At 42.3% G+C, this 21,156-nt stretch overlaps 1 protein-coding gene across 1 annotated transcript in view; it reads left to right on the forward strand.

Annotated features, from left to right (window-relative positions):
* The window catches only part of PTPRR (protein tyrosine phosphatase receptor type R), a 229,956-nt gene that overhangs the window by 920 nt on the left and 207,880 nt on the right, over window positions 1-21,156 (forward strand). The window contains 1 exon segment of the mRNA XM_030548740.1: window positions 18,042-18,346. Within this exon segment, the coding sequence (XP_030404600.1) occupies window positions 18,042-18,346 (305 nt within the window).

Below are 21,156 nucleotides of genomic sequence, written 5' to 3' on the forward strand. Positions count from 1 at the left end.
TGTTGCCACTACGAGTACTTTAACGCGTACAGATACTACCTATTATTCTCGGTCACTATTGCTCTGGGATTTGGAGCACTAGCCACATAGGTTTCTAAATATTTTGGAATGATGGAAGTTTTAAAAAAAAACAAAAACATGTAGCCTCTTTTAAATTTGACCCCTGAATTCAAACGTGGAAACAGGATTTTAGACAGCAAAATTTCAGCTGCGGCAGCAGTCATTTGTGCAGTAGTCCTGTAGCTACTTTAGAAAATCCTCTCCCTGCTTAGCTAGCAAAATGTGGGCATCATTCATAAATGTGGCTAACGAAAAACTATATCACACAGAGCTTTTCAGTTCAAGCATCAGTTTCACTTTGATAATCAGTAAAAGAAGGATATGGCTTAATTGATGTAAAAAGTGCCCTTTCTCCTGAGTCCTTTCCCCCACTTCCAATTATGTTAACCTAAATTCTCACTCTTTTAGAAAGAAAGTAAAGTGGTGCTGAAGGTATAATTAAATATAGTTTGTAATTAATATAACTGAAGTGTTTCTGTGTTTGCAAAATACTGCTGTATCTCTACTTCTGACATAGAAAATGGCTGTTGCACCCTGCTTATAACTTAACATAAGTCCATTATGACCTCCCTTTGTATGTATAGCGAAAGGTATAACAAAATACAATAGCTGAAAGTTGAAGCTAGACAAATTCTGTCTGCAAATAAGGCATACATTTTTAATAGTGAGAGTAATTAACCATTGGGACAATTTACCAAGGGTTGTAGTGGTTTTGCCATCATTGGCAATTTTTAAATCAATTGGATGTTTTTTCTAAAAGATCTGTTCTAGGGATTATTTTGGGGGAAGTTCTATGGCCTGTGTCAGACAGAAGGTCAGACTAGATGATCACAATGGTCCCTTCTGGCCTGGCAATCTATGAATGACTCTATGAATATGTGAGTACATATACAGTCTTTTGCTGCCACAAGCCATCTTTTTGGAGAGCATTTCAGTATTCCATTAACTTGAACTGTTTTATTATGGGATGAAAGGTTTTAGAAGCATATCAGGGTTAAGTAATACTACTAGAAATGTAAAAAGGATAATAAATAATTCATAGTTGTCACGTTATGATAATAGTTGTATGCATTATTTAATACACTAGATAAATGGGCATGGCATCATCTTGTTTAATCTAATCACAAGAAATTGTTACCTTCAGTTATTAGTACTTTACCCTTATGGTAAATCAGACTATCTTTGACAAGATTTCAACCATGTCTTATTCCTTTGTATTTATGATTGCTTAGGAGAGTAACGTATTGCTATTTTACGCAATGTATGTGACAGAGATTACAGACTAAAGGATAAGGAGCATTTTGAAATCCATTTTAGGAAAATCCTTAAGCTGCTTTTAGGTTGTCCTTTTACAAAAACATATATTAAAATGATCATCTGTATAAAAATAGGGTACAGCCTTTATTTGGCATAACATGCCTTCTAAATCTTCATTTATCCACTATTAATTCTAAATTGCACAGACTGCCTTGCTTAGTCTTTTCATCATACTAATGGAAAATGGTTTAACAAACATGTACAATTGCCTTGGTAAGTTTAACTTGTTTTATTAAGTTAATTGGAAAGCTTGTATATGAAAGTTAGCCTTTAATCTGAAAATCTCCAATAATCACAAAAATGGAGAAAACAAAACCGACCCCATATTTTACTATCTTGTTTTCCATGCAATTCTGGTGAATAATCACTTTAGAAAAATTAACATTAAAATCTTAAAAAAGACATATTCAGTCTTATAATGTGCACAGCTCTCATCAAAGATGAGAGCTGTGCCTGCTCCAGCCAGGGCTGCATGGAGTTTTCTGTTAGTATTCTTGTGTCATTCAAGACACTACACTCTTGAGCTTCCTGACTTTTACTATCATAGTAAACTTAACCTTAAGAAATTAAGAGCTCTCTCACTTTCACTTGAAGTGAAAGATGAATTAGTCATTTGGCTCATTCTGGAGCTTTCTGTGGAGCACAGTCTACAGTTGTGAATTATGAATGGTGATTTTGTGATAAGGGTTCATCTGGTAATATAAAATGTATTTCACTTACCATTACTGATTGGTCATAAGTTATATGTTCTCATTTTGGTTTGCTCTGTGGTGGAAACTACTTGGCTTTTCATATATGACTTTGTTCCAAAGTTCAAAATACATGAAGCTGACTTCTGTGTAGGAGGATGCTAAGATATCCATTGGCAGATACACTAACAATATCTTCCTTAATATCGGTTGATGTTAATAGGTTTTAGAAAAAAATACAGTTTTGTATTTGAGATATTACTACAACAAGGTGGTATTGATTCTGTAATGTATTTAATGCAATTCTTTGTAACTGAAAGGTATTACACTGCATATTGGAGAAATGGGTTTGCCATGGAAAGGCTGTTCCATTACCATTGTGCTCCAGTATCAGGATATGTTTTTGCAAAGAAGCTGAAATTTTTTTCACCATAAAAGAATTTCAAATTTCTACATTTTTTTTATAAAGATCAATTGAATTCAGTTTAGATGCTGTTGTCAATAAAACATTATAGCTGTGTAGAAAGCAAATTAAATCTAGTTATGCTTTCATATACACCTCTGCAATTCCTGCTGAAGTCAATGTAGAACTAGGCTCTTTATTGCCCCAGTGCTGCATTGGGCAATGTGCAAGAGCAGAAATCTGCTTGCACAGAGCCGTCAGAGCTGGAATAAGGCCTACATTTGTACTAACTGATTACAAATCACTATGAACCTTTAGCTGCTATTATGCTTTGAAGAAAACTGCAAGATAAAGTAATGGCATACGTTATTTGCTAGTAGGTATGATATATTGCACGTTTTTGCAACAAAAATTTAGGGTACATCTACACTATGGGATAATTCCAATTTTACATAAACCGGTTTTATAAAACAGATTGTGTAAAGTCGAGTGCACGCGGCCACACTAAGCATATTATTTCAGCGGTGTGCGTCCATGGTCCGAGGCTAGTGTCAATTTCCGGAGCGTTGCACTGTGGGTAGCTATTCCATAGCTATCCCATAGTTCCCGCAGTCTCCCCCACCCCTTAGAATTCTGGGTTGAGAGCCCAGTGGCTGATGGGGCAAAAATCATTGTCGCAGATGGTTCTGGGTGTTCAGCAATCAAGCATGGGCTGATGGTGATCACGGATAGCAGTCATATTGTACCGTCTGCCACTGGGGAGGGGAGAAGAGTGGATACTGCTCTTCATTGCTGCAGCATAGCGTCTACCACCAGCATTCAGTAGACATAGGGTGACATTGAAAAAAGTCAAGAAATGATTTCTTTCCCTTTTCTTTCACGTGGTGGGGGGAGGGAGTAAATTGACGAGCTATACCCTGAACCACACTGGACAATGTGTTTGAACCTACAGGCATTGGGAGCTCAGCCAAGAATGCAAATACTTTTTGGAGACTGCTGTGGACTGTGGGATAGCTGGAGTCCTCAGTACCCCCTCCCTCTCTCCATGAGCGTCCATTTGAGTCTCTGGCTTCCCGTTACGCTTGTCATGCAGCACTGTGTAGCCTGTAGATTTTTTTTTCAAACGCTTTGGCATTTCGTCTTCTGTAACGGAGCTCTGATAGAACAGATTTGTTTCCCCATACAGCGATCAGATCCAGTATCTCCTGTACGGTCCATGCTGGAGCTCTTTTTGGATTTGGGACTGCATTGCCACCCATGCTGTTCAGAGCTCCACGCTGGGCAAACAGGAAATTAAAATTAAAATTTCCTGGGGCTTTTCCTGTTTACCTGGCCACTGCATCTGAGTTGAGATTGCTGTCCAGAGCAGTCACAGTGGTGCACTGTGGGATACCGCCCGGAGAACAATACCGTCGATTTGCGGCCACACTGACCCTAATCCAATATGGTAATACCGATTTTAGCGCTACTCCTCTCATCGGGGAGGAGTACAGAAACTGATTTAAAGAGCCCTTTATATCGATATAAAGGGCCTCGTAGTGTGGACGGGTACAGCGTTAAATCGGTTTAACGCTGCTAAAATCGGTTTAAACGCGTAGTGTAGACCAGGCCTTAGTATCTCTCAAGACTTCCAGAAACCATTGTTATTTTGGTGAAAGAATGGTCGGTGGCAGTGAGAACACATAGTGATGCACCAAAATAAGCTTATAATTAGAACTAGTGAACAGTGGTTCTGGACCAATTTTTATAGTGGTGGTGCTGAATGCCAATGAATCAAACTGTAAACCCTAAATATGATGGAAACCACTTCAAGCCAGGGGGTGAGATAGCACCCCCAGCAGCCCTAGTTCCAGCATCTATGCTAGTGAACTGTTGCTGTTACCTCGGTTACTGAACTAATTAACTATTTAGCGTCATTGTCTTTGCATGAATTCCATGAACAGGCTTAAAATATAAAAACAAAGAATAAAATATACAGTCACTGTAAATGGCCCAAGCAAAACCATCTAGACTGGAATAAAACCTACCCAAATAATAACCTCCATATTAACCATCCATGTCTTTTATCAAAATCTTGAGCGAGAAAGTGATTTTTGCAGAAAGTCCTAAAGGTTAACAAATTCTGGTGCTGGAGGCCCAAGGGGTCAAAAAATTGTACTCCAGAGTTGGTAGGATTGTCATCATTAAGACCTGGTTTCTTGAGCAAAGGCCTTACAGCATCTTTCTTCAGGGCCACTGTTATTATTCCCTCCCGTGATGGAACACATTGATAATCTCAAACATGGGACCAATACTTCAACAACCAGGAAAGACAAAGGTCCGACTCTCAGTCTTTTGCCAAAAGAGATCCCAGTGCCTCCAAAAGCTCATCTGAAACTCTAGTAGAGAAGACTGGCATGTATCCTCTTGAGATCCTGCTCAGTCCTGATTCAAACAGTTGTAACTGCAAAGTAACATGAACATTTCTCACAGTAGAATTTTGCAGGTGTGGAGAAACTTAAAGAAAGTGTGCTAGATTGTGTGCAATGCATATGAAAATAGACTTGGAGTGAGCATCTACTCCTCCCTACTAGTTTGTAATGGAAAGTGTCTTTCAAAATGGAAGTTTGTGTGCAGCATATCCAGTCAAAAATATTGAGGGGTATTCTCCTTTGGAATACCACGTGTCATATTGAGAACACATAATGTTTAATGTTAAATTTGGAAAACCAGTTCCTGCCAACTGTAACCAACTGTCCATACTTCAGTACTAACCCATGTCTCCTGCAAAGGAATGTGTGTATCACGTTGAGCTGGTGGGGCTGCAAATACACCAGAGACAACATGATGCACCTTCCATCGGTGCAAATCACTGTAGTTCCAGTGAGAGTTCTAACCAATAGATTTTTTTTGAGATTCACATTAGAACTCTCAAATTAAAATCTCTGATAAATTAGAATGTTCTTTTCAAGATGAAATGAGTAAATGTTATAACTCACTCTCTCAAGACTGGGAACATGATTTGAGGAAGGAAATTGGAATGTAAAAATGGTAATTATAGGCTTACTCTAGATATAAGATCAGAGCCAACCAATTTAAGAATTCACTGAAAACCAGATTGTGAGCAGATTTGTGTGGGTGTGCTGGGATAGAAGGACATGCAAGAAGCCCTCCCCCATTCCCTCCACATCATGCTTTCTCTTGCTAGGCTTTAAAAGCTCTTTCTACAGTAACTGTCCCATGCTTAGGGGAAAATAGAGACTCTGCACTCAGGGAGCACGATATTAAAACCAGGAATGGGGAAGAGGTGGTGACATGGAGTAGGTCTGGTGCATAGAAGTGGTGAGCAATCTGTGCCAGCCTAATGGTTGGGGAAAGGGGCTTAGCCCTGTTGTGCACAGAGAAGCCCCCAGAAATATTGTGCCTCAGACATGCCCAGTCTCCCATTGTTGCTTCTGGGCAGGGTTGCCCACATTGACTTCCTGTCAGGGTCGTGGCATAAATGCCACAACCTAGCGCTGAGTATACTTGTCACTCACAAAGCTGATGATTGCTGGAAGTATTGTGGCATCAAAGATAATCATGCTTAAATGCTGTGGCAATGGGTCAAGGTCCATCTTTGAAAGGAAGTTTATACCAATGTAGCTGTCCTGTCAGGTTTCCAATACAGCTCTGAATCAAATACTTGGTGAGGCCAGCCAGTTGTGTATCCTAAGAACTTATTTCTCAGAGCCACATTAGCTGCACCAGTACTCCATAGGCTCAGATTCTGCTTTCCATTACAGCAAATACTGATTTCACTGGTGTTACTATGGATTTATCTCTTTGCAACAGAGAACAGAATTTGACTCAGTCTTCACTTGGAAAACTACAGTAATGCCAAATAACAAATTGATGTGGCACCTTCTGAAAAACAGGCAAATATGAGACAATATCAATATGTCAATACTATGTGTCTGAATATGTCAGAATACTAAGTGCCTTAGGGACCAGTGCTTCATCTCTTAACTCACAGGAGTAGACCTACTGAAATCAATGGGCCATAGTAACAGGTTCCATTTTCAATATATCAGGCAACACACCCATAATGTAGAAGATGATGAGATGCAAAGCATCACTTTCAAAATACTACTGGTGCACTTAATCATGTTGGGTGCATTCTGACTACTTTGTGTTCTGCTTTGTTGTGCATTTGTTTGATGTTTAATTACAACCCCTATATCTTGGAAAATGTTATGTATAGTGAAATATTTTTCAGATGAAGTTGTTTTTTGCCAGTCCTGGAGTTTCTTACACACTGCCTCATCCACAGACTAGTAAAGCAGCATCTAGATCTTTTTTCTCTTAAATTCAGTCTAATTAAATTAAGAAAATATCTTTTGCAAAGCATGTTCTATTCATTTGATTAACCAGAAATCTGTACATTTGTGTCATTGTTTTAAAAATCTATCTGGATTTATTGGTAATAATTCTTGATTTTAGCTGCTAGAGATAAACAGTGTGTGTACAGCTAGAGCTACGTAACCTACATTAATGAGATTTAGTCTGACTTGACTGGCATGCTGTTTTGCTGCCATTTAAGGCATACTGTTAAGTAGACATTACAAATGCGAGGCATTTTGTCTCCAGACAGCTTTTGTTTTCATCTGGTCTTTTGTGATTATATAAAGCATTTTTTCTACCAGAAATGTTGAGTACTCTTGATATGTTAAAATGTTTTTGTGTAGAACGAATGAAAAACGTGGAGAGATAAATCTGGTATTTGTATTTAGAACTCACATTCCTTGTAATTGTTGTTTTTCTTAAGCTTTAAAATATCAGTGATTTGCTTGGTTTTCTGAGAGGAAAGAGTAATCCAGAGCCAAAATGCTTCTTGAGTAATTGATTAATATATGGAGCTATGCCTTGTGAGGCATGGCCGCACATGGAGAAAGAAGGCCAGGATAAGAGACGAATGGAAGTCATGTTGTGATTGGCGCAATCTATAGGAGGGCTGAAGGATTGATGGATCAAGGTGACCAAGGTGATATGTGGCTACTACCTAGGTCTGAAAATGCAAATTGTTTTGATTGTTGAAGTATCAGTGGTAGTGCAAGTTTCCTCAATAAGCCTCAACCTTGACCCAAAAGGACCCCATTTCTGGGTGAGAATGTAGTGCAATCTCCTTCACCTATTAAGCTCTTGGCCTTTTTCTAGCAATTACCAGCAAAGCTGTCAGTGACAAATGTAGCATTAGATATTTGTAATTTGGACTCCTGGGAACTGGACCAAGACTAATAAACTCATATCACAATATAAATATTTTAAAAGAGACTTGAAGGTAATATTCCCCCCACTATAGGCCAGACTCTCCACCTTATGGAGGTACACAGGGGTGCAAGGTATGAGGACTGGTCAGAATTGCATTCCCCATTCTCAGTGGAATGCAGGAATTGTTTTGTCCAAAGGGAGCAGGGAGGAAGCAGGCTATGGCCTCAGCCCATTTATGCTTGTCGTAACAGAACAATGATCATATGGGAGCAGACCAAAGTCCATCTAGTTCTGTAACCCAGTGGTTCCCAAACTTTTTACTAAAGTGAACCACCAACTGCATTTAGTCTGTTGGGTTTTTTTTGCGACCGACTCTTACATCTATGCACCCTCACCACAACCCTAATCTGAGCCTTGTGTGGAGGGGAGGCTCCCTGGAGTACAGGGTGTTTGGCGAGCGAGCCCACCCCACAATCGCCATGCAGGGGCAGCTCTTGTCCTTCAGGATTGGGCCTGGCTCTTAGCTCTGGACATTGCCACTTGGCATATCTGATTGCAATGCCAGTCAAGTTTGGACAGGCCACTCCTCCATCATGATGAAGGGTCAGGACAAATTTGAGTGAGTGGCATTGCGACCCATGCATCAAATCACAACATTCTGAATGGGAAGCGAGGACCAGCCCTGCAGGAAAGGAGCCACCTGTGTGGGATTACTGCAGGGTGGGCTCGCTCTCCGGAGCCTCAACTGTGCACTAGATTAAAAGAAGTGTATTTTGTCTAACACCTCGCAACCCATCTAAAATCTTCCTACAATGCACTCCTGGGTTGAGATACATCATTTGGGAAATACTGCAATAACCTGGTACTGACAGTGACAAGTACCCGCTGCTTCAGAGAAAGGTGCAAGAAGCCTTGTAGTAGGCAGTTAAAGAATAATTTGCCCTTGGAGGGTGAAGGTAGGACCAGTGCAGTGGGAAGAATAGGCCTATATGCACTAAAAGGTAGTAATAGCAGGCGTGCTCTCTGGGTGTGCTGGAGGAGTTCAGCTTGGCATTCTACCTCCTGGATGCTTTGCAGTGCTCCTCAAGGGACAGTGCAGCTCCATGCTCCCCTTTACTTTGGGCTGCACTTAAGTAGCATGATCAAATCTGTCATACTGTCTTCTCTTAAGTATTGCTAAAAGCAGAGAGAGATCACTAAGAGATCATTTTTAATTTCTCTGGATTTTGTAATTATTAATAATAATATTTATAATGCCATAGCACCTAGGAGCGTTAGTCATGGACATGAACCCCATTGTGCTAGGTGTCATACAAACATTGAACAAAAAAGATTATTTGTGCCCCAAAGAGCTCATGATCTAAGTAACAAGGCAATTTTCATATTTCCCAAACAAATTTTTCATGGAATTTCACTATACCTAACTTCTGACTACATCACACGAAGTATGGGCTCAATACTGCAATCTGGTATGAGTAAGAACTGCTCAGTGGGAAGAAAAGGGTGCTGAATCGGTCCCTAACCATATCTGATGTCACTGTAGACTTACACTAACAATAATCAAAGAAGCAGAAAGAAGCATTGTTAGGGAGTCTGATTGGCAGAGAAGATGGGAGGGCTGAAAGGAAAGGAGAACAGTTTGTTTGGTCTTGGTCATGCTCTTCCAGGAAGGATTCTCATGCTAGAAGATACAGGCTGCTTCTGAAAAATATACCTCTCCTTGTGTAGCATTAGCACAGGAGAAAAACTTTGCCCTGGCTGAGCACACCTGAATCTGAAGAAATTACTTTTTCAGCATTCTGAACAGAAGCAATAGAGAAGTGACCAATGAACATAAGAATATAAGAGCTGCCATATTAGGTCAGATCATGGTCCATCTTGCCCAGTATCCTGTCTCTGACGGTGACACATACCAGAGCTTCAGGGAGAGTGTACAGAACAGGGTTTTTAAATGAGTGATTCATCCCTGATTTCCACTCCTTATATTTCTGGAAGTCAGAGGTTTAGGGTTACCCCAAGCACGTGGTTGCATCCCTGACCATTTTGGCTGATAGTGCTTCCTCTTGTTTGTATTAAACCAGCAGCCTGTTAATATCATCGGGTGGCCCCCTGGTTTTTGTATTGGGGGAAAGGGTAAATAACACTTCTCTATTAACTTTTTACACACTGTTCATGATTTTATAAACCTCTATCATTTCCCCATTTAGTCATCTCTTTTCTAAGCTGACCAGCCCTAATCTTTTTTGCCTTTTTCTTTCTCCACATTGCTGTTCTGATGAAGTGGGTATTCACCCACGAAAGCTTATGCTCCAAAATGTCTGTTAGTCTATAAGGTGCCACAGGACTCTTTGCTGCTTGTTTCTACAACTATTTTCTGCTCCTTCAGAGCTATAATGAGACACAATAAGCCATAATGATGTTACCAAAATGTGTACTTTCTGTGGGACATTGAGGTCAGTGGAAGTTAAGGGCCACATTCTGCCATTTGTATTCAAGTTGAGTAGTACCTTACTCCATAAATAAGCCCATTAACGGGCCCTGAAATGACAACTTCAGAAATCACTAGTCTGGGGTACAAATCAGCCAGGATTCCTAAAGAAAATGGGATGATTTCATCTTTGGAGAGAAGGCAATGGGGAAAAATTGACTTGGGCCAGATATTCCAGTCCACTGTTCTAGCTTTTGTCATGGCTGGTTAGCCAAAGGTCAGGGAACTGCAGTTGGCTCCCTGTGGATGTAATTCAGATGTAGTGAAAAATCAGGGCCTTTATTCAAGCCCTTCAGAAAATGGGCTTTTTTATTCCTGTGGAAAATTTTGATGTTTCATCAAAAAATCCAAAAACCAAAATATTACCTCTGAAAACTGAACTTTTTGATTCACAAATGCTACCATGGTGCATCATGGGAGTTGTAGTTTGGAAGGTTCATTGTCCTCTGTAGCCTGGGATCCCTGGTTGGACCACATCTCTCATGATGCTCTGCAGTCTCCCCATATGGCACTGGGAAATAGTTGCATCCTGGGAGTCCCTGGCCATTGTGCATGATGGGAGAGGTAGTCCTGCTGGGAAGCCTGACCTGTAGAGGAGAGTGTGAACATGAAGACACTGAACTATAACTCCCATGAGACACCGCAACTGATATCCAAATCTAAATATTTCTGCTTTGGGGCACATGGTTTCTGATAAAAAATTGAAATTTTCTGTAGAAAGCAGATACTTTTATGAAACATTTCGTTTAGTTAAAATCCCTGTTTTCTGTCATAACAGTTTAAATGGAAAAATTTTGACCAGCTCTATCTTTTTCTCCTCTCTCTCTCTCAAGCCAATTGCTGTTGGGGGAATTCTGTGCCATTGCACAATGTAGAATTTTGCAGAAATTAATGTTGGGTATGCAGAATTTCCTTCCCCTCACCCACCAGAAATGGGCTGCAGAGATATTGGCCACCACAAGGGGCTGCTGGACCTGGCAGAGCCCAGCTCATAAACAGAAGACAAGGCTGGTTGGGGGGGGAGGAGGAAGAGGAGGGTACTGGATGGGGAGGGAATCAGCAGCTGCAGTTCCCAGCATGCCCTGAAGGAAGCAAGCAAGCAAGCAAGCAAGCAAGCAGTGGTGTGCAGGAAACTCCATGCAAGCCTGGGACCCAACATCAGGCTGTTTCTCCCTCAGAATCCCTGGGCTCTAGAAGGTTAGTGTCTCTGAGTGTCTGGGCCAGGATGGGGCCCACAGCTGGGCTCTGGGGGGTAGGGAGTGTGAGTGTGTCAGCTGAGGGAGACTCCACAGCTGGCTTTGTGAGGGAGGAGGTGTCTGGTCCTCCGGCTGGGCTTTGAGGGGAAAGGGGGCAGAGAAGCAGGAACTAGGCTGTCATAGGGCAGTAGTTCCCAAACTTTAACAGCCTGTGAACCCCTTTCATTAGCACATCAAGTCTCGCGAACCCCCTCTTAAAAATGAATATTTCCAGGGATTTTCTCCCGTACCTGAGTATAAATTATAAAAGCAGTGATCTTGGAAATATAAAATTTGTTTTTATGACATGCTTATTACACACTATTTATTATTAATTATTTATCATTACAATATTTTTATTACATTAAGAAAACGACAACACTCTTCCAAGATCTCACTTTTCCAAGATCTCACTCAAAAGAGTTCCTCCTACACAAGCATTCAGGTCTTGAGCAGTCCAGACAAACAGCACACGTTACAAAAAAGCTTAAACTTATTCTTCATAATAATTTTAAAAACAATACTAGCTGCCTATTTAATTTTAAAAATAGCAGAAAATATTCACCTCCCTTTCCGTTTCTTAAAAGGAGTCTTGAAGTCTAAATCTCCTCAGTGTAATTGATATGCTTGCTTTCATCTGCTTAGCTCTTGGAAATCCAGGGGCTCTGGGCTGCTGGCCCTGTGCTGCCCAGGATCCCTAGGGACAGCTCTGTCCGCCATTAGGGAATTTTTTCCCGAGAACCCCCTGTAACATTTCACAAACCCCCAGGGTTCACAAACCCCCGTTTGGGAACCACTGTCATAGGGCTTTCTTTAATTCTCTACTCCTAGGGGAATTTTTGTGTATGTCTGTATTGTTACAAAATATAGTTGCTGACAGGTATTTTGAAACAAATTACCAAAATAATTGAAACTGGCATCATTAAATAGTGCTATTTTGACAACTGAAATTTGCAGAATTTTGCAGAATTTTAAAATATTGTGTGCAAAATTTTCAATTTATTTGGTGCAGAATTCCCCCAGGAGTAAGCCAGTATGGGGCCTGATGTAGTCTCACTGAACAGAAAATTGGTTAGAAAATCTCATGACTTTGGACACTGTCCACAGTATCCATCCTTTCACTCAGCATTCTGATTTTGGCATTAGACTCCATGCAGAATCCAACACTGCAGCCACTGCCCCTTGATCAAGTGGTTGAGTTTAAGCCAGTAGATAAGTGGGAGGACATTTCCAGTGTGAGAGGCTGGAATCCAGTGATAGTGGATAGGGCTCTAGTCCAAAGCCCATTGACGTCAATGAGAGGACTCCTATTGAGTTCATTGGACTTTAAATCAGGATCCAGGTGAGTGTCTAGTGCTGCAGAATGAGAGGCAGATGGTGTGGGGAAATGCTAAGGTTTGAGAGTACTGAGTTAGAGATTGGGAAGAGATGTGAAGATCAGAGACACACTATTTCTTAAGTTATAAGGTTCAGTTAATCTGTTTTCTGAAAATCACACACATTACTGGGAATAAAATTAAGTAATGAAAGTTAAATTGCAACACATGTAATTTACCTGGAAAAATGCTTTAAATGTACTTTGAATATATAGAATATATATAAATCACCAGTCAAATTTCTCTGTTTTTTTTCCTTGTGAGATTAATTTCTTCCTATCCTCATTTCTCCCACTTCTGGCTTGTTAGTCAAAAAGTGGAAGACTCTGAAATAAACTAAGACACCCACAGCCATGGAAAACCTGAGACTTCAAAAAGTGTACCTCAGTTAAAAGGTGTGATTTTTAACATGTCTGTGTGTATATTTTACATAATGTTGGGGTATGATATAAGGGTTTTATCAGTATGAATTTTGGATGACTGCATTGTTCACAAGTGGTATGATATATACATATGAAAGCCATATATGTTCCAGAAAAAACAACTTTGGAATGTTTGAAAGAGCTACTTTACCGTGATTCTAACTTCTCTTGGCTCAGAAAGAGAAACAATTAAAGCTAATTTTAAAATACTTCTGAAAATGACTGGAAATAGCTTTTCTAGACTCACAGATGTAAAACCTTTCAGAATCCATTATCTTGGGTCCTTTCAGGGCTAGAAGTGAGTGTGAGGTCCCATTGGGAATCTCCCTTTTCTAGTGGTAATAAGCTCTGTTTTCCAGGCCTGGGGGATATAAGATAACAGACTTTAATGTTTGACATTTTAAGTCTTAAAGCTGTTGTTGATTCTGAACTGAATCTTGCCTTTCTTGAAAGCTGGGCAAGGTAAAATTTTTGGGGATAGAAGGATAAAACATTTTCCAGATAGGTTGTTTTAAATAAAATGGCCACTGTGTGAAGCTGCTCAGGGATTTGGAATGGTAAAATACAGCCTGGGGAGAAGGATTAGTAAACAGGGCTGCTGACAGTCAAAAGTACATGGCCCATTCATTTATCACATGGCTTTACAATTTATCATATGGTATTTCCGCTACATATGTAGTGATTGTGTGTCAATATGTGTATGTATATGTTATATGGACAGATCCATGTGCCAGCTCTGATTCCTGTGCTGTGTGAACCTGTCTATTCAGGATTAGTCTCTCATGATTAGGATTTGGGTGGTCTGATGTAATGGTCAGAGCAGGAGTCAGGGGCTAGAGGTCAGGCTGGGTCAGGATGCCAGAACCTGGAAAAAGCCAAAGGGCAGACTGAGAGTCAGGTGCCAGGCCAAATCAAGAGGTCAGAGTCAGGGAGCAAGTGCAGAGGATGCATCCTAAACCAGGGTAAACCCAGTTGCACAGACAACTTCCTGTTCTGCTTGGTTTAAAGAGAGGCAGAGGATCAATCCAGACTCCTGGAGTTTGGCCTATCAGATAACAGGACTGGAGTCTTCTGCCACAGTTGAGCTTGAGTTCTGGTAACTGTTAACAGGGACTGAGTAGTGGATTATCACATACTGTATCCTAAGCACCTTCTGGACTGAGGTTCAGGACCCATGCTATGGACATAGACTGAGCTTGTACACATATGAAAGCCATGAGATGCCAGTGAGTTTAGTCACTGTAGCACGGTGCTGGTGCAAAAGCACCTAATTACCCCTGCTCAGCCAGCTCCAATCAGGGAAATAGACGGGCTGGTGAAACAGACCTGATGCTTTGCCTGGGGATTGGCTCCAGCTGTGGGCCTGACAAGCCAGCAGTTATAAGGGCTGGGAGCCAGATGCAAAGCCAGCCAGGGAAAGGTCAGACTTCTAGCTGTGGGTTGACTGCAGGAAAAGAGGAACATGCTACAGGAACTACCCCTGTAAGCCTTGTATATAACTCAACCCTGGTGGTGGGAGAACTATGTATGTGTAAATAAAGCCACGGGTGCTGCATAACTGAAAGCCTCTCTGCTCTTTATTGGGACAGCCAGTGGGCTCTGGAAGACGGGCGTAACAGAGAACCTGTCACAGTCACTCTTGCTTTGAATTGGATTATTTAAAAAGAATTCAAAGGTGATAGGAACTCTTTTGTTGTGCATTTTTGCATTGTTCTCCTGTCTTTCCTTCTACTTACTAGAGGGGAAAATTCAGTGTTGTGGTGGGAAAACACAAATTTCATGTGAATTACACAGCAGAACTGACTTGCCTGATTTTCCTGTGCCCCATTCAAGCCATGAAATGCTAGTTTATATGGGGAGTAAGTCATTACTCAATAATGCTGTTTACATTGTGGCTGGCCCATGTGCAGGTGTGCAAGGAAATGGAAGTTGTAAGGCATTTCCATTCCCTGCCCACATCTGTGTAGCTCCCTGTTTGTGTGCCCAAGATGCTAGGCACTACAAATGGGGAAGTGAGGTGTAGGGCCATGGTCTTGCACCCTGCACTGAAAAGCAGAGGAGAGGGCATGCTGCAGTCTCCTAACAAGCATATCAGTGTGCGTATACTGATTCTGTGCCAGAGAGCTGTGACATTGCCTCCTGGAACACATACCATAGTCAGTGGCTGATCAACACAACTGAACATTTTCGATTTGCTTGTGAGAAAGACTAAACTTTTCTGGTGTTGCTGGCCAGCCCACCAGTTCTCTTGGCTGAGCAGGAGATATGGGTGGCTTTTTGCTGGTAGGGGTAGCAGTCTGGGTACCGCCAGTAGAATCAAACCCAAAATAGCTTAATGGGACTCATGGAAGTTTAACAGAACCCAACATTCATCTGTCCGGTGGTGCACCCTGAATCTTATTTTTCTTTCCTGTCCTCCAAATCCATCTGCCCACTGATACAAGGGCTAATGCACCATACAATCTCAGCTTCTCTACTGAATGACAGGCTCTCAGGGAGAAAGCCAAGCATTCAAGGTGCTCGGTTCCGTGGTGGGTTGGGGAATGATTTTTTGTGTGTCTGTCTACTCAAAAGAATAATTTACATTTTATGTAGCATGTTTTGTACCTAAGGGCCCAAAGTGCTTTATAATTCTGTATTCCTAATTCAGGCACATTTCCCATTGGTTTCAGTCCATATATACTCCTGGGGGAATTCTGCACCACTGCACAATGCAGAGTTTTGCAGAAATTAATGTTGGGCGCACATAATTTCCTTTTTCCCCCAGAGAAATGAGCTGCAGAGATGTTGGTCACCCCTACAGGCCACTGGACCCCGCAGAGCTCAGCTCACAAATAGAAGACAAAGCCAAGAGTGGGAGGGAACTGGATGGTTCCCAGCAGCTTCACTTTCCCACACACCCTGAAGTAAGGAGGCAGTGGTGTGCAGGAAACTCCATGCAAGCCCAGGACCCAGCATCAGGCTGTTTCTCCCCCTGGATCCCTGAGCTCTGGGAGGGTAGGGTCTGTGAATGTCTGGGCTGGGGGGGGGGCTGCAGCTGGAGGGTAGGGATAGGAGGTGTAAGTTTCTGAGCTGGGGCTGGGGCATGGCTGTGCTGTGGGGAGTAGGTGGTGTGAGTGTCTGGACCAGGGGAGGGAGCCCACAGTTGACCTCTGGGGAGGAAAGAGTGTGAGTGTCTGGCCCCCTGGCTGGGCTCTCGCGGGGAGGGAGCACAGAAGCAGGAACTGGGTTTTCATAGGGATTTCTTTAACTTTCTATTCCTACGGGAATATTTATGTGTGTCTGTATTGTTACAGACATACTTGCTGACATGTATTTTGAAATAAATTATCAAAATAATTAAAACTGGCATGATTATGTAGGGTTATTTTGATAAAATTTGCAGAATTTTGCAAAATTTAAAAACGTGTGCAGAATTTTTATTTTTTTGGTGCAGAATTTTTAATATTTTGGTGAAGAATACCCCCTGGAGTACATATAATATTTCTGAATATACATGAATCACTTAACCCACCATTGAAGTTCACCCAGTTCTGGGTAGCAGTAACAGTAGACGATAGATAGGATACTGTTCTTGATTTGCAGTCTAGGTTCAATGAAATTTCATGAAGAAATTAGGTCAACAGAATGTAATTACCTAAAGTGGAATCTCTGAAGGGCATTGGGATTGACATCTTAACCCTTCTGAAAAGTGTCTGAAAAGTGACCTCCATCTTCTCACAAATACGATACAGGCAGGCAGAGCAGTGATGGTATGATTTCACATGATTCAAAACAAAGCACCTGCCAGCTTTGACATTTCATATATCATTCATTGGTCTGAAGTATATCTCTTTTTTTCTCTATCCTTACCATTGTTATATGTTGCTTTGAGAATCCCAGTTTGTTGTTTTTAAATTGTCCACCAGCATCTGTGTTTATTACACACAAGAAAAAAGTTACCATGAGGCGAGATGACTGAGCTGTGCTGATTAAGAACAAAAGTATTATCTTTACATATAGGTGACATATAAGGAAAAACCTGTGTGATCATTTTCAAAGTGGGGAGGGGACAGTGGGAGTTTGTCTTCGATGCAGCCACAACTAATATATTGTGAAGAGGAGATTAGAATTATAAATGTAAGCAAGATAGGCTGATAGAAATACAACACATCATAATTTCTTATTTGTAGAGGCCCCAATAAGGGATCAGTTCTCCATTGTTCTAGGTATGCATTCTAGTGTAGTAATGTGGTTACACCTGTGCAACCTACTTTCTTCCAGCAGAGGAAGGATGATCCAGTAGTTAAGGCATTATCTTGGGATTTTGGATAAGAGTTCAGTTCTCTGCCACAAACTTCCTGTGTGACCCTGGGCAAAAAGTCACTTAGTCTCTCCTATCCTTAACTCTTTATCTGGAAAAGTGGATAATATACTTCTCCACCTCCTTGGCGAATTGTCAGAGTAAATAAATTAAAGACTGTAGTGTGCTCAAATAGTGTGGTAATGGGGGCCATATAAGTACCTAATAGACAGAATTTGCTCCAGTGTGTGCTTCCTCTGTGTAGTCTTCAAAATGTAAGCATGGCCATTTGCCAGCATGTAAAAGAAAATTTGTCATGAGCACCATGTCAAGAATGGAATCTGTGTCAATGCAATAGTGTTGATCACCTACAATTGTTGAAATGTGCCCAACAAGCTTTAAAAGCATCATTCCGTATTCCATAAATAATTCCTCCTAGTATCTATGCAACTCAGTTCAGCAGATGTGTCTGTAAATCTGAATGGCCGAATGAGACTGTATTTTCATTTAAGTCACTGATGTTCTCTCTTCTTTCAACAGGGTGCTTTTCAGGAGACAGTGATCACTTCTTGGCAATTCATCAGCGAAAGAGTGGGAAACCTGTATTTATTTATCACCATGTCCAAAGTGTTGAGAAAAGTTTGGATTCAGACAGCCAGAAGATTTATAAACACAATTTCCATTCCTCTTCCCATGCAAAAATAAGCAATCTGCACCCTGCGATAATTGTTAAATCAACATTCCCTAGACGTGCTTATGACCCATCCCTCAATCTATTAGCTATGACTGCTCAAGAGCCAGAAGTGGAAAATCTCCCGATTCCAGCAACCAATGTGATTGTTGTGGTAAGTGGCTTTCTCTAGGTCTTGATATTCCTTCATGTGCATTTTTATCTGAGTTACTGTAATACAGCAGGCACTCACCGCCACAGCGTTGTCTGCTGGTCAGTCTGGGAATTAGCTCATTCCAGCCTCAGAGTGCCTCCTTCTGGCCAGTGTTTCTCCCTGGTTACCAGCCTCTTGTCTCCACCACCTCTGGCCCCATGTCCCTCCCAGACCCCAATGCCCCTTACCTTGGGGTACTGCCCCACAGCAGTGCCCCACACACTCTGGGTCTCCCCTCCTCAGGGGAACCCCCAACCCCCACCTATACCCACCTTGCCTCAGTGGCTACTGCTAGTCTTCATCTAGCCCCTTTACTCAGGGGCAAATTGCAGTCTGCAGTGACCAATCATCATTGGCTCAGGGTTTAGATCTGCTGTCTTTCCCTGCAGCGCCAGTACCTCCTTAGGCCTTCCTGACAGGCCTCAGCCTGGAAGGTAGCAAGGCCTGAACTCCCCAGCTCAGCGTGCCCTTTCCCCAGCACTGCTCTGTCAAAGGTACCCTCTCTCTCCCGGGCAGCCAGGTCCTGCTACTCACAGCCCTCTTATCAGGGCCAGCTCTAGCCAGCTACTCAGCTGGCCTCCCTCAGCTGCTCTCATCCTTTTATCCCAGGGGTGGGTTAACCACCTCTTTACAGGTATCCAAAGTTCATATTTCTACTGCATGAGCTATGCCACTTGCAGTCCTCACTTTGGCCTCCTCATTCAAGTAAAACTCCCTGTGACACAATAGTAGCAGCAGCACCCTGATCAATGACCTTGCTGCAGCATTAACTGAGCACTTTCTGTTGGAGCATTGTAAGCACCGGAGTGGTAATTACTGAGCTAATGATGTATTTGGGAAGATGTAAGTGTCGGTAGTTACAACAGGAAGCCAGGAGGAGCTCTGACCGTTAGCTGTACTGAAGAGGGAGGCTGTGTGGAATGCTCCCACTCTGAGATGCCTGTGTTACGTTCTGTGGGTAAAAGAGTGGAATAACAAAAAATACACCTGGGAAAAGGAGAACATCCTTGGCATAGTAATAACTGTGAGACGATAGAAACAGGCTAGGCAGCACAACTTACCGGGTAGCTGAGAGAACACTCTGTGACACTCCCATTCAGTAAGCCCTGCCATGTTGTGTGTGACTGGCAGATAACCAGACAGGCAGAATTTGTCCCTAGGTAGTTAGGGAATGTGTCTGCTTCAGGTGTCTTGAATACTTTTCTCTGTGCTTCTCTCTTTGAAGTTGCACTGCCATGCAAAGTGGTAGAACTCCCGTTGTTGGATGGGTTTTAAAATTAACGTGAAAAAAGCACTAAAAATGTACTCTAGGGAATAATCCTTCATAGTCAGGGAGATAGATTGATGGTCTAACAGGTCTTTTCCATCACTTCTATGATGTGTTGCATAATTCCATAATTATGGTAAAGCAGCTATTTTAGAACTCTCATGTCTCCTATGTGGCAGTCAGGAACGCCTGAGTAGCCTTTAACTGGGGTAGTCCTCTGTCCTGTAGGTGAAGCAGCATGCACTGCTTAATTGGAGACCCAAGCATGCAACCTTTGACAGGCAGCAGCTTTACCAGGAGAGCTAAAAAGAAACTCCTTACCCTGGCAAGGTAATAGGAGCTGTGGAAAACTTTTCTCAGTGGCAAATTAGCAATCTTTTTCTCTGGATTACCGACCTATCTGATGGGGATTTCCATGGGAGCTAGGCTGGGGAGAAAGAAGCCTTAGGCCTGGTCTGCACTAGCCTGTTATTTTGGAATTAGCCAAGTTAATTCGAAGAAAAAAAATGATTCTGTCCACACGACCAAACCATTTTTTTTCAATTTAAAGGGCTCTTTAATCCAATTTCTGTACTCCATCTCAGCAAGTGGAGTAGCGCTTAAATCGAGATCACAATCCCAGGTTAAAGGTATTGTGGATGCAATTCGACATTATTGGCCTCTGGGAGCTATCCCAGAATGCTCCCTTGTGACCGCTCTGGACAACACTTTCAACTCCGATGCACTAGCCAGGTGGGCAGGAAAAGCCCCAGAAACTTTTGGATTTTATTTCCTGTTTCGTCACCATCAGCACTGGTGACCATCAGCACAGTCCACCATCACAGGCGACCATGCAGAGTCCACCATCACAGGAGATCATGCAGTCCCGGATTCGGAGACAAGCTCCAGCATGGTCTGAATGAGAGGTACTGGTTCTCATCAGATGTTGGGAGGTAAGTCTGTTATGGCAGAACTACATTCCAAGAAAAGGAACACAAATACATACACTAAAGTCTCCAGGGCCATGATGGAAAGAGGCTGCTCCAAGAACACAGAGCAGTGTCGTACAAAAATCAAACTCAGGCAAGCGTACCAAAAAGCCAGGGAGGCGAATGGGCACTCTGGGTCACAGCCCCATACATTCCACTTCTACCGTGAGCTGCATGCAATTATGGGGGGTGAGACCACCACTACCACACCACTGTCTGTGGACACCTGCAAGGGAGGAGTTGCACAGAGCGAGGAGGAAGAGTCATTGGAGGACAAAGAGGAGGAGGAGGAGGACAGTGCACAGGCGGCAAGTGGGGAATCCGTTTTCTCCTCTAGCCAGGAACTATTCTTAACGCTAGAGCCAATAGCCTCCTCCAACTTCCAAGGTGGGCTCCCGGACCATGACCCTGGAGAAGGTACTTCTGGTGAGTGAGAGCCTGATTGGGAGCCACACAGTGGGGGGTAGGAGGGATGTGTTGTGTGAAGCGATCATCGGAGAGAGTCCACAGGCTCTCCTTTTATATGGCAAACCCAC

The sequence above is a fragment of the Gopherus evgoodei genome, chromosome 1, assembly GCF_007399415.2.
Source record: "Gopherus evgoodei ecotype Sinaloan lineage chromosome 1, rGopEvg1_v1.p, whole genome shotgun sequence".
Taxonomy (NCBI): domain Eukaryota; kingdom Metazoa; phylum Chordata; order Testudines; family Testudinidae; genus Gopherus; species Gopherus evgoodei.